The sequence below is a fragment of the Triticum urartu genome, chromosome 5 (assembly GCF_003073215.2).
Source record: "Triticum urartu cultivar G1812 chromosome 5, Tu2.1, whole genome shotgun sequence".
NCBI lineage: Eukaryota > Viridiplantae > Streptophyta > Magnoliopsida > Poales > Poaceae > Triticum > Triticum urartu.
In genome coordinates, this window is record NC_053026.1 from 315,137,215 (window position 1) to 315,149,770 (window position 12,556).

The 12,556-nt window shown below is 46.0% G+C and overlaps 2 protein-coding genes across 2 annotated transcripts; one reads left to right on the forward strand and one right to left on the reverse strand.

The window, feature by feature from the left end:
• The first annotated feature begins 973 nt into the window (after positions 1-973).
• On the forward strand, positions 974-2,312 carry LOC125555943 (transcription factor MYB60-like). The gene is made up of 2 exons (XM_048718749.1): positions 974-1,343; positions 1,462-2,312. Exons 1-2 carry the CDS (start codon positions 1,081-1,083, stop codon positions 2,168-2,170), a joined length of 972 nt encoding a protein of 323 aa, XP_048574706.1. The 5' UTR covers positions 974-1,080; the 3' UTR covers positions 2,171-2,312.
• A 7,619-nt stretch (positions 2,313-9,931) lies between these two features.
• LOC125508772 (cell division control protein 45 homolog) lies at positions 9,932-12,341 on the reverse strand. The gene has a single exon (XM_048673564.1). It carries the CDS (start codon positions 12,187-12,189, stop codon positions 10,375-10,377), a length of 1,815 nt encoding a protein of 604 aa, XP_048529521.1. The 5' UTR covers positions 12,190-12,341; the 3' UTR covers positions 9,932-10,374.
• Between the last annotated feature and the right edge of the window lie 215 nt (positions 12,342-12,556).

Genomic DNA, 12,556 nt, shown 5'->3' on the forward strand with positions numbered 1-12,556 from the left:
TGATAGTATCATGAACATATTGCAAACCAACCACCCCTCCAAGGTGGATAGATAGGCATAGGCCTTTGAACATGTTGTCTACAATTTTGGGAAGCATCCTAGTGAGGACATCGACAACTATGTTGAACAGCCGGGGTGCAGAGAATCACCCTGCCTGAAGCCCTTACCATTAAGGAGGAACTCACTCTCTACATTGCTCAGTTTGACACATACAAAACCACTATGAGTGGTTTTCAAACCAAGTCCAACCATCTTTTGTTGAATCCTCTAAGCTGAAGAGGTTTGTTGAAACAAAAATCTACCTTATGAACAGCTTTGCTTTTCGTTTAAGCACTACTCATTTCTCAGATTTAACCAGGGAGTGAATGACTTCATGTGTTGTGACCACACTCAAGAATATATCTACCTTATATGAAGGCAAACTGGTTGTTAGATACAAATCTATTTAAGAATTTGAATCTATTGGTCAGAACTTCAGTAAAAATCTTTAAGACACAATTTTATTAAAAGGCTAATAGGCCTAAATTTCTTCATGGTTGTTGCAGCGGGTTCCTTGAGGATAGGTAACGAAATTTAGGTAGTACACTTTACCGTTTTGTTTCCTACACATAGTAGAGTACCACGGAGTGAAATGCCTTGACTAGTGATGGTAAGCTTGACGAGTCACTGGTGTGGTGGCTTGCATGCACAAGTCTAGCCAAGGATCCAATTTAAATCCCACACAGTAGCGCTAGGGTGCAGCAGTACGTACACCTCTAGTTCGTCCTTCCTTTAAGGCGTGGTGGGGCGGGGTCGGTTTCTATGATTCATGTGATGTCGTTGACAGAAAGAGAAAGCAAGCATTGCATGTAGATCGACTGGAGCTACAGAAAGTGAAAGTAAATCATCAGCGTCAGAGAGCTATAGAGTTAGACGATGGATAGCAAGTGAAAAGGAGCTCACTCCCCTTCATCGTCTCCCTCCTATATATACGGAGAGAGAGAGTGAGAGATCATCAGACAGTGTGCTGCCAGAAGCCAGCTGCAGGCACGAGTGAGAAACACGATCGAGCTGCCAAAAGGAGAAGGTGATCGGTCGATCATGGGGAGGCCGCCGTGCTGCGACAAGGTGGGCGTGAAGAAGGGGCCGTGGACGCCGGAGGAGGACATCATCCTGGTGTCCTACATCCAGGAGAACGGCCCGGGGAACTGGCGGGCGGTGCCCATCAACACCGGCCTCATGCGCTGCAGCAAGAGCTGCCGCCTCCGCTGGACCAACTACCTCCGCCCCGGCATCCGCCGCGGCAACTTCACCACGCACGAGGAAGGCATCATCGTCCACCTCCAGTCCCTCCTTGGCAACAGGTAACCAACTAGGCCGTCCAGCGATGACCGTCGAGGTTGGCCATGGCGGCCGCCCGTGCATGCATGGTGATATGCATGATCTAATAACAACTCTTCTTTGGGTTTGGGGGGAATGCAGATGGGCCGCGATCGCGTCTTACCTGCCACAGAGAACGGACAACGACATCAAGAACTACTGGAACACGCACCTCAAGAAGAAGCTCAAGAAGCAGCAGGCCATGGGCGCCATCTTCGCGCCGCCGCCGCCGCCCTCCAGCTCCGCCGAGACAGCCGCCAACCTCCCCGCTGCCGTCCATCTCGACAACCACCACCACCGATACCACCATGACGCGATCGCCGCCTCCAGCTCCACGGTCGACCACGGCTGCTACAGCAACCCGGAGGTCACCCAGCATACGACGATCACCATGCGCCGCTCGCCATTCGCCGACGTCGCCGCCGACTGCTCCTCGTCGTCCTACGCCTCCAGCATGGACAACATATCCAGGCTCCTCGGCGGTTTCATGAAGAGCTCCCCGCCCACCGCCACCGACGTCAAACCCAACATAGCCGTGGTCACCGACCCTTTCATGTCCTTCGACCGCATATCCGGCACCGGCGCCGAGCTGGCTTTCGTCCCCGGCGTTCAGCAGCTGCAGCAGCAGCCGGTGTTAATGGGGGGCATCAGCTATGATGACGAGGCCACCAGACAGCAGCAGCAGCAGCTCCATCATCAGCTGCCACTGTGTTCGATCGAGAAGTGGCTTCTCGACGAGGCGGCGGAGCAGGTCGCTGACCTCATGGAGCTCTCCGACGGTGGCTGCTCCTCCCTGCCATTGCTGTACTAGCTGGAAAAGGCAAACCAACGAACCAATGTCACTTTCCAGATACATAGTTAATCGTTTCTACAGTCAATTACATGCATACACATCCATATATGTATAATAGATAAGCTAAGTAATTTCTGTTAATTACATGTTCTAGCTAGCTTCTTGGAGATCGCTATGATGACACCATCAAGTTAACTAGAGAGAGAGAGAGAGAAAGAAGTTAATTAGAGAGACGTTTACTAATGGTGCATATTTACACTGGGATGGGATGATGAGAAGAAGGCCAGGTGGCCAGAAGGAACAAGACAGTAACAGGAATTCAATAACGGGCGCGACGTGATGTATGATCTGATCTGCAAGCATGATGCGACTAAGGGTTGTCATGTCTGTTCTTGAATGTAGTTTTTTGTGGGGGGGATTATTTTTGTTTCTGGGTTATAAGTACAAGCTAGCTGAAGTGTTTCAGCTTAGCTTACCCGGTGTTAAATTGTACGGAGTATGAACATAAGTTAGTGAAGCCTTCTGTTTTTGTCTTGATTCTAGTTGATTGATTCTGCAACGACTTGTACTTTTTCCTGGTCATGTACGGTGTGACATGAATGCTACCCAAACTTGTTAGTAGAAAAAAAGCTAGAGAGAGGGGGGGGGGGTGGGGGGGGGGGTATGTCCCTGTCGGCAAGGCAGATGGTCCCTGATCACATTCACTGCAAAAGAAAATGATCACACTCGCTGCAAAAGAAGAAAACAACTCCCAGATTATAACAAAAAAATAATACTTCCTCCGTCCCACAGTATAAGATGTTTTTACAAGCTACGTTAACTTGCAAAAACGTCGTATATTACGGGACGGTGGGGGTAACACATAGCCTTTTCAGCCTGGATTATTTGGGGAAAAGATGAAGCATTTCTCAATGCATGGTTAGTTATTTAACTATCTGCTTCCAAAAGAAAACTACACGGATTTAAAAGCTATTAACCGAGCAAGTATCTTTCAGGAAAGATACCGATATATTTTGCACAAGAATTAACAATGATTGCTCCTGGCTAGTCATCAACGTCGCTTGAAATGCTCTGTTAGCTTGTAGTACATCAGGTAAAGCAACAGCCAGTACGGCAGAGCATGGTCATGAATATCCAGGAAAGAGATGATCAATTACATGATTAAGACATGGTCTGTGGGGTGTCCCTGGATCTCCGTTGTGCGTCCCTTCCGTGTCATGTGCACACCCTCCTCCACAGTAGTTACTCGCTAAACGCTACTACTTTGGCCACTAGTTTCTATCTTACATGTTGTGAAATGACTTCTGAAGACAAGTTTCTGCATATGATTATTAAATATTTATTCCGAATATTTTTTGTCAGATTTTCAAAAGTTTGATTTCATTTATGGAGCAACAACTTTTGACAAAATTAGAGGGAGTACAATGCGATGTAAAAAAAAATGCAAGTATCACACCTGCATTTGGATGCAGTCTTAGACCAGAGGGTGCACTTTTTTCGAGAACAGGCGCTTTTATTAAACTCAAAATGTATCGAAAAAAAGATCAGAGAGTGAAATGGCCTGGCTGAGTGATGAATTTTGCTTGTTCAAAGCCTAGCTAGACTGGGTAATCTCAACTAGTCAACTGCAGCACCCTCACGGCCTCACCTGACCCAGCTAGCCCGGTCCAGGCATCCAGCTATATCTTTCCCATCAGCTCAGGCTGGACCAGTATCGAACTATCAGCAGGACCAAGCAAAGACTTTTCCTGGCCCAAGCAGGGATGCAAAAACAGGCGAAAACCAGTGGGTATACCGGTTTCACCTGTTTAGGGACATTTTTAATGATTGGGCAGTATGCTGTTCAGTAACTGTGAATTTGTGATGAGAACAGATGGTTACAGACGCTCTTATAATCCAGTTTTTTTAAAGGCTGTTTGGATTAGAGATATTTCTCTAGAGTTTTGGTAATTAGTCCAGATTTGAACTACTCCATACTGAAACTCCAGAAAATAGAACCTACATACAATCACCTACTCTAAGGTTACAACAGAAGGGAGAAACCAAATTTTATGTCCAGTCAAACCCCATGACAAGAACAGCTCCTAACATGGGAGTTCTTGAGCGGTTCAGCCAATGGTAGTCAAACTCCATGACAAGCACAGCTCCTAACATGGAGTTCGCGAGCAGTTGAGCCAATGGTAGTGAAGCTCCATGACAAGCACAGCTCCTAACATGGAGTTCTTGAGCGGCTCAGCCAATGGCGGGAGCGTTAATCTCGTGTTTTTGCAAAGAAAAGAAGCATCATCACTGTCATCATCAGCCATGTCAATTTAGACAGAGCACGCTGCAGTGATTTTCAGCAACGACTGACTCGGGGTATACACATCTCAATCTCGACGTAGCCGTCGCATTACAGGCAAAGGTGGCCCAGGGCAGGGCAGGGCAGTGCACGATATGTCGCACGTGTAACGCAAGCCCAATGGAGTGTGCCAGGGCAACCAACAGAGCAGGTGGCAATTAATTAGGAAAGAATGGAAGATCTGTTTGTGTTACCTGGGCGGAGTACATGGACGACCTCCTCCATCGAGTCATTGACCATCAGCAGAAACTTCTTGCAGCAACACAGTAACCACGAGAGTGTCCCCGAGCAACCACTCCCTCTGCTTTTCACAATGTTTGTCCCGCACACATACCTAGCAACAGCAGTAAAAATGGTGTTCAGTTCTCAAACTGGAAGTAAAACAGCTCCAAAACGGAGAGGGAAGAATTTCTGAAGAACTTGATCATGTGCAGATCACTGTGAGCAGTCACCACTATCCACCAATATACTGCTTTTATTCTGTCATTCCAAAAAACACTGAAGTCTTTGTTCAGAGCCATACCTTTTAATGCCCCAGAAACTCACTCTGCAGTCTGTACCTACACCGTCAATTGACAGACATCAGTCGCCATCTTTGGTCTATCAACATAAAGGCCCGGACTGGGAGTTGAACCCTGTTTATCCCCAACTGGACCCTAACAGATGGCCTCAGGAGGAAGGATACAAGGCCCTTGAAAGTGATTCGTATAATTGTGAAGGATAATGTCACCATCAAGTATTCAATTGGCTCTTTACTAGATATAGGTGATATAACAAGAAAGATACAAAGACCCAAACATTGTTGTGCATGGACCTTTGACTTGAACAGAACTGCAGGCAACTTAATAGTAAAACTTTCCAGTCCAATTCGGAAAAAACTATCTTTAATTTAATTTACACTGTACTGAAAGCTTGCATGAGGTGGCTAGACTCATTTTGTGTTTTTTCCCACTAATTCCAGTTTATTTTGTCAAGGACAAGTTATGTTTTTATAAGGTGAAAAATCAATACTATACATGCATAGTTATTCAAGAAATTACAACCATCTGGCCCCTAATTACACAAGAAACTACTATGTCTACAAGGCCATGAGGTGAGATCCAAATATCCCCATCAGTGTAATAATCACCAATTAGTGTAGTTGCTACATGGTGGGCCTGGTATTGCCTCAATTTAGGGAAATCTATACGGAGGAAACATTGCACATACACCTGACACTTGATGACTTAATTAGACTAATACCTGCAGAGAATAAAATTGTAAAAAAAAATATCAACCGTTACAAATCATTCATTCTGCGAGACCAGATTAGTTTGACCTAGTGGAATCATCATTTGAATGCTTAAAACAGTTCCAAACTAATTAACCTATGATTAAACGTGAAATGGCTTGGAGAACTGGAAAAAATATCCTGTTATTCAAAGAACTCCGGCTCCAACTAAACTTGTGCTTGTGCAAAACACAAATACTTTTCTTTTAAATGGATGCATCCAAAGATACAGATCAGGGTGCCAAAAGGGGGCAAGATCAAGCACATGGACCAACTAAGACGAATCATGCCAAACAAGACTACTCTAAAACAAAATACAGATGCAGTTGCTGATACAAATGAAAAGAGCATGGGATACAGATGACAAGAGAACAGCCTGCAGTGTTTTAGGTCGAAAGGTTGTCTCAACAAGGACACCCTTGGGTAGTGCTTTAACTTCCTCATATCTTAGCTCACATGAAAGTACTAGTCTTCCACATAATCATCACAAAGAGTTAGTAGCTTACCTCCCAACTACTAACCAAAGCAGCACTGAAAGGACCACCTCAGCCATCCAATTCTTTTACTTTGTAGCAAGAGCATCACAGACGAACTGCTTCCAGTTGAATCCTTAATAATCATACTAATACCACCTTACTGTTATGACTTATGAGACGTGTTATAGATGCCCTACGTTTCAGTAAATGTAATCAAGCTCAACGTACATCCATGAAGTGCAAAGGGCTCCACATGCCAGTGCATTTAGATAATTCACCTACCCGATGGAACTAGCAAATCTGCAAAATTACAGTAAGCAACCCTTGTGTCTGGAGTTGCAGGATCTCGTGTGTACAAGAAACGACAAAAGTGAAAAATATATGCAAGTTGAAGATAACCATAAAGATCCTTTAAAAAGGAAGATAGATACAAATGGAATCTGCAACCGCTATGATAGGCATGTATGCATTTCAAGACTACTAACCAAACTAATGAATATGCAGAAGAACATATGGCACACTTGCTTCTTAGTAGTTACTAGTTAGGATCAGCATTTAGCTCAAAAAGGCATTACAATTTGCAGAAAAATTGCGGCTTTCTGTTAACCTACTAATAATGCATTTGCTTCAGTCATTACATGTTCATTGTAAAATTTTCACCTACATATTGTTCCCAGTAAAGGATGCTTCTATTTTAAAAATGTAATTAGGTAACTCAGCAAGAATATGTTTAAACAACAAATTAAAATAAAATAATATCATCCTCATAATCTTATTTTATTTGTCACGTCGTAGGCACATACACGTCTATTGTAGACAATTTTGTAACCACCTACTCAATGCAGATTTTCCCCACCAGCACACTATCGATAGCCTTGATATGGCGTTTAAGAGGCTATGAAACATGCCACATTGCCTGCTATCTGTTCCAGCTAACGTGTCAAGGTCCTACGTCATAGCAAAGAACTAGACTAAGATATCGATCCACTTGCCACAAACTAGAGTGCAAATTCAAGCTAAAAAAGTAGCACTATCAGCCCGTTGGAAACATTAATATGAATTCATCAATAGACCCATCAGTTGATTGTATGTTTTGAGAAATAAGAAGTCTGGGATGTGTGGCTATCATCTCCAGTTATGATGAGTCTCAAAAGCTGTCACGAAGCAGTAGTAACATCAGTTCCCACTTCCCAGACTTCTCTATGAGGTTAAGGATAAGTCAATATTCCTTTGATTTACAAGAATTGTAGCCAGTGCAAACCAAAACTGGTTATTCTCCACGCCCTTCTCTCAAAAAAGCACAACTTGCTTGTCTGGAAACCTTCAGCACATTAACCTTTCAAGAACTGGACAAGCGATCTCAGAATGCCATCGGCTTGAATTGAAATTAGTTTTAAATGAACAAATGATAGAGTGTGCCTAGGGATTGAACAGATGTTAAGATCATTTTTGCATCTCACGGTGAAAAGAGGGGAAATGGAAACATCAGCACAAAGAGAGTAATGTAAAAATTAGTAACTCGAGAATTGTTTTTCACCAACATAAGCAAAGTTAGTGCCATAAATGTCCTAACTGATTGGTTTGATTGTTGATTGATTCATTTATCAAGAAAGATAGAGTTGGCTTCTGTTGTAGACTACCAGCCAATGGACAACTCCATTACGACTTCTGACGTATGATTTTAAGTTACAACCATTGCACTCTGAAAGCCAAGAGGAAGTTGTTTTATGCTCAACCTAGTTGCTCTTCCAAGTTAACCATCAATTTGTATTTCTATACATCGAGAAATCAAGGTAAATACTTGATGAGGTACTACATTTCCCTCCAGAAAAAGGAAATGAGGTACAGTTGCAGTATGGGCTAACATTGCAATGCCAGTGTGATCATGACTTATTTGCAGCATTATGTAACCTGTCAATCAAAATTTAAAAGGGTAGCATCACACCAATAACTATTCCAGTTGCAAGGAATTGGGATGGGTCCACCAGTTGATTGCAATTCCATAAAACTGATAAAAGTATCAAGTTGCACAATGAATTGTGCAGTTCAGTGATTGAGAACGACCAGCTTAACCTGAAGAAGCCCAGCATGTCAAACAACACAAAAAACCATAGGTAGCCTGCAACATGTGGATATATTTTGTTGAAACAGACTTCTCTGATTGAAACTAAGTAGCACAGACGGTACAAAGCTCCCTTCAAGATGTGGTCTAAGACTGCTCACCGTTTCCAATCAGATGGACACCATCTGATATACTGATAGCAACCCAGGGTAACAGTGCACAGTACATCGTTTGATGTCTTTGTCAGTCAAGACTTCAACTCTCCATATGTGGCATGTGTACTCATCAAACTTAGCTAAGCGGTTGCAACATCCATCAACCTTCATCAAGACTCAGTTTCACACCTAGAACAGGAAAATGCGGAGAGAAAATTCTTGGGAGGGGGCATTTTTGTGCAAAGAAAACTGTAAATAGAAGCCTAAAATTCACGTAACAATATACTGCTGTGTAAAATTTATGATACCGTTGTGTACAGATGATTGGGAAGAAATGTGCAGTGATTGATTTGAGAAGAACTGTGCAGTGATGGTTTGGATGAAATATTTCGCTTCTAACAAACCAAGACGGAGCAGCTGTGTGGAAAGAAGACGAACTTACATTGAACTATGGGGGATAGAGAAACGTGGGCCTGTTTATCAGGTTTGCAATCCTGCTCAGTGAATTGGCCCACGAGTGATACAATCTTCCACGGCCCACCATGACTGCATTCTACAACGCGTCAACGGTATCCTCAAGGAATTCTATCTCAACTATGGTGGGGACTGTATGTAGAACTGCCAAAGTGTAAAGTAGCAGAACCTACCTGCCCAAGGAATGTAGTACAAATGATTCCTTAGGAAAAAAATCCTATAGGATTCAATCCTACGAATAAAACAACCAATATAGGAAAAGTGCTAAGGATTCTAATCCTCCAAAAATCCTATGCAATTCCTTTGAATGAAAGGAGCACCGGGGAGGTGTCCCTAAACTGGCCACTATGATCTGGACAAGAAAAGGTGGGACAGGAACAGAGGAATAGCAGTGACTAGTCCTGATGATCTACCACAAACAAATGTCAAGCATAGAACTACAGAATGATCATAGATAGCATCGGTTGGATCTTTGCACGGACAGTGTCCTTATACTAACTTGATAGATGAAAGATCACTGACAAACACCATGTGTTGACATCTCGGCACACTCATCAAATATCTATGAGTCTGTCTGGTTCAAGATAAAACCATGATTTTCTGACAACACGCTAAGGATTTCTATCAACAGTATGCGAGCACATGAATGAATCAAATCACTGTAACAATATCGCAAATCAGCCAACAGGGCCTCTGAGTCACACAAATTGCAAGTTAGATGTCTCATAAAGTACCCTATGACACTTGTTCTTTCAGAGTTCAGACTAATTACATGTTCAGAACATTTGGGCAGAAAAATGACAGTTCATCCATAGCCCTGTGAACGACATGATAAATTGGCCCTCTGTAACAGAAGTCCTGTTCAAAATTGCTTGCTCTCATTGTAAGAATGGTATGAAACTTTGTAAGAATGATTTCAAGTAGCTAAGCTAAAAATTGTTTACAAACATCAATTCTGTCAGGTAAAGAATGGCAACATAGAGTAGAGTAACGCGTGTTTGTTTGCACACTAAAAACTTGACACAACTTTATTGATACAGAAACAAATACAACATTATCCTACAATAAAGCTGCATGCTTATGCAAGTACAGATACAAACATCCATTCTATCAGGTAGAGAAACCAGTAAGCAAGTGTACCTTGCCCCTTGTATGTCAGAATCAGGTTGACATCTGAATCTGCTGGATTATCCTTTGCTAATGGGGCAGTTGGAGAGTGGAACAAACTCTCCTCTATCACTAAAAACATGATCGCCAAGCAACTCAGATGTTGCAGATTACATTGTTTGTCAGGCTGCTATTTGTAATTTGGTGAAAATATCAGGTGGACAACATGGCATGCACCACCATCCTCAACCAGTCAACCTCCTTTATTTAGAGAGAACAGGCCTCAGGTTTCCCATCTTGGGAATGAAAGAATCATCAGCATGGGGCGAGCATGGCATCAAAGCTTCTCTGTTAACCGAATCATGAAAGAACTGACAGCAACAACATCAAGAACAATCCATGATGACTCAAACATGTCATGGAAATAATCAGCACCAATCTCCTCTGCCGCTGACCTAAATGCATTACCGAACGCGTTCCCCTGAACTGCCCCGAGCCTTGGCTTCCCACATACACCAATGACCAACACCTTCTCAGGCTCCCTTGCTAGGCAGGCACAGATTAGCGGCTTCATCCTTGCACCCCTCTCCTTCAGTGCATCCATCAGGAAGAAACAGAACTTGGTAAGTGCCTGCGGGTGGCACAGCTTAGCAGTGTCCACTGGATCATCAAGCTTCACCCACCGGAACTTCTTTGCACTCCGTATGAATCCACTCTTGGTGATGGCTGAGCTTCCCTGCCTCAGTATCGCCATCTGTATCTCAATTGCAGATTGCATTCCTTTTCGCAGCTGATCCACATTGCTCAACGACAACGCAGAGTATGCAACCCAAAATTGCTCAGCAGCACAACACTCCTTTGAGTCCTTGGACTCAGCATTCAGGGATTCAAGCAAAGCTGTGACGCCATACACAACATCCGCAGCAGATACCTTGGATCTGTAACCGTGAACCCTCAGGAAGCTCCGGTAGTAGAACTCAGTGAGCCCATACTCAGGCAGGAACCGATCAAATTCATCGCGCATCTTGCGCTTGACCTCCATGCTCATGTACTGGAACCTCTTCTGGCAGTCGGCGAGCGGGAACCCCATCCTCGCCAGGAGCAGCTTCAGCTTCTTCAGCCCGTTGTCACTCCAGGTCTTGAGCTTGGTGGCGACATATGAGGAGCAGAGCATGGAGTCGAACAAACTCCACTCCCGCAGCAGCATCAGCCTTGGCTCGTCCTCATAGGCGATGCGGGAGGCCTCCGGCGCCCGGATCTTGGTTCCATCCTTCAGCGTGACCACCGACCCGAGGCCGGACGGGTCGAGGTTGCCGGATCCGTTGATGTGCTGCTCGAGCTCCATGACGGCGGCCTGGTAGCGCTCGTTGGTGATGCGCTCGTGGACGAACTGGTCGGTGAGGGAGACGCAGGCGAGCCAGAGGAGCTCGTTGGTGTTCCTGCGGAGCGTGTGGGCGAGCTCGTACATGAGGCACCCCGACGGCTTCCCGTGGAAGGTGCCGAGGCGGTAGTACTCCCTCCGCAGCTTGCCGAACAGCCTCTCTGGGTCGCCGTCCGCCTCCCCGTCGTCCGAGAGCCGCCGCCTCTTCCTCCTCCCTCCCTCGGCATCGGAATCGGAGTCGGAGGCGTCAGAGTCCTCGTCCTCCTCCGAAACACGGAGGTGCTCGTCGGCGTCCCCGTCGGCGGTGAGGTCGGAGGCGTTGGCGAGGGAGGAAACGTCGAAATCATAGGAGAGATCGGCGGTGTGCTCGTCGTCGGTGGTGAAGAGCACGACGACGCGGTCGTTGGCCGCGGCGAGGTTGTGGAGGTGGACGGGGCGGTGGGAGTCGACGACGAACGCGGTGGAGGCGGGGGGCAGGATGCCGCGGAGGTCGCGGTGCGCGCCCCAGTTGATGAGTAGCAGGCAGAGCGGCTGTGACGCGGAGAAGGAGGCGAGGAGGGTGGCGGCGGCGGCGGCGGAGGCGACGGGGTAGATGGAGAAGCGGATGGAGTCGGCGGAGAGGACGTGCGCGAGCGCCTTGAGCGCGCAGAGGGAGTCGGCGTCGGCGGCGGAAGGGAGGATCAGGAGCGGGGAGGAGGCGGCCGCCGCGGCCGCGGCGGCGGCGGCGCGGAGGCGGGCGTAGAAGGAGTCGGCGCGGAGCTCCCGCACCATTGGCGCATCAACGGGGGAGATCGAGATCGAGAATTTTCGGTGGAGAAGGGGCGGGGGAGAGGAATGCTGGAGATCTGGGAATGGAGTTTGGATTGGGGGCGCTTTGTGGGAGCGGCGAGCGCGGGAGGATTTCGGAATTTTGGTTTTGGGAGGGAACGGCTCGCGTCTTTCGGTTTTCGAACTCCAAATTTTCGGCTTTTGGGGATAGGAATCGCGTTCCGGCTCGTCACTGGAGCAGGGTCGCTTGTGCCGCCCCGATGTTTCATTGGATGACACGCGGGACCACATTCCGGTGGGCGGGCTTGTCATAGGGGAGAAACATTCCGGTGGGTTGTTCACTGATGCGTAATAGTCACTACTGCTGGTA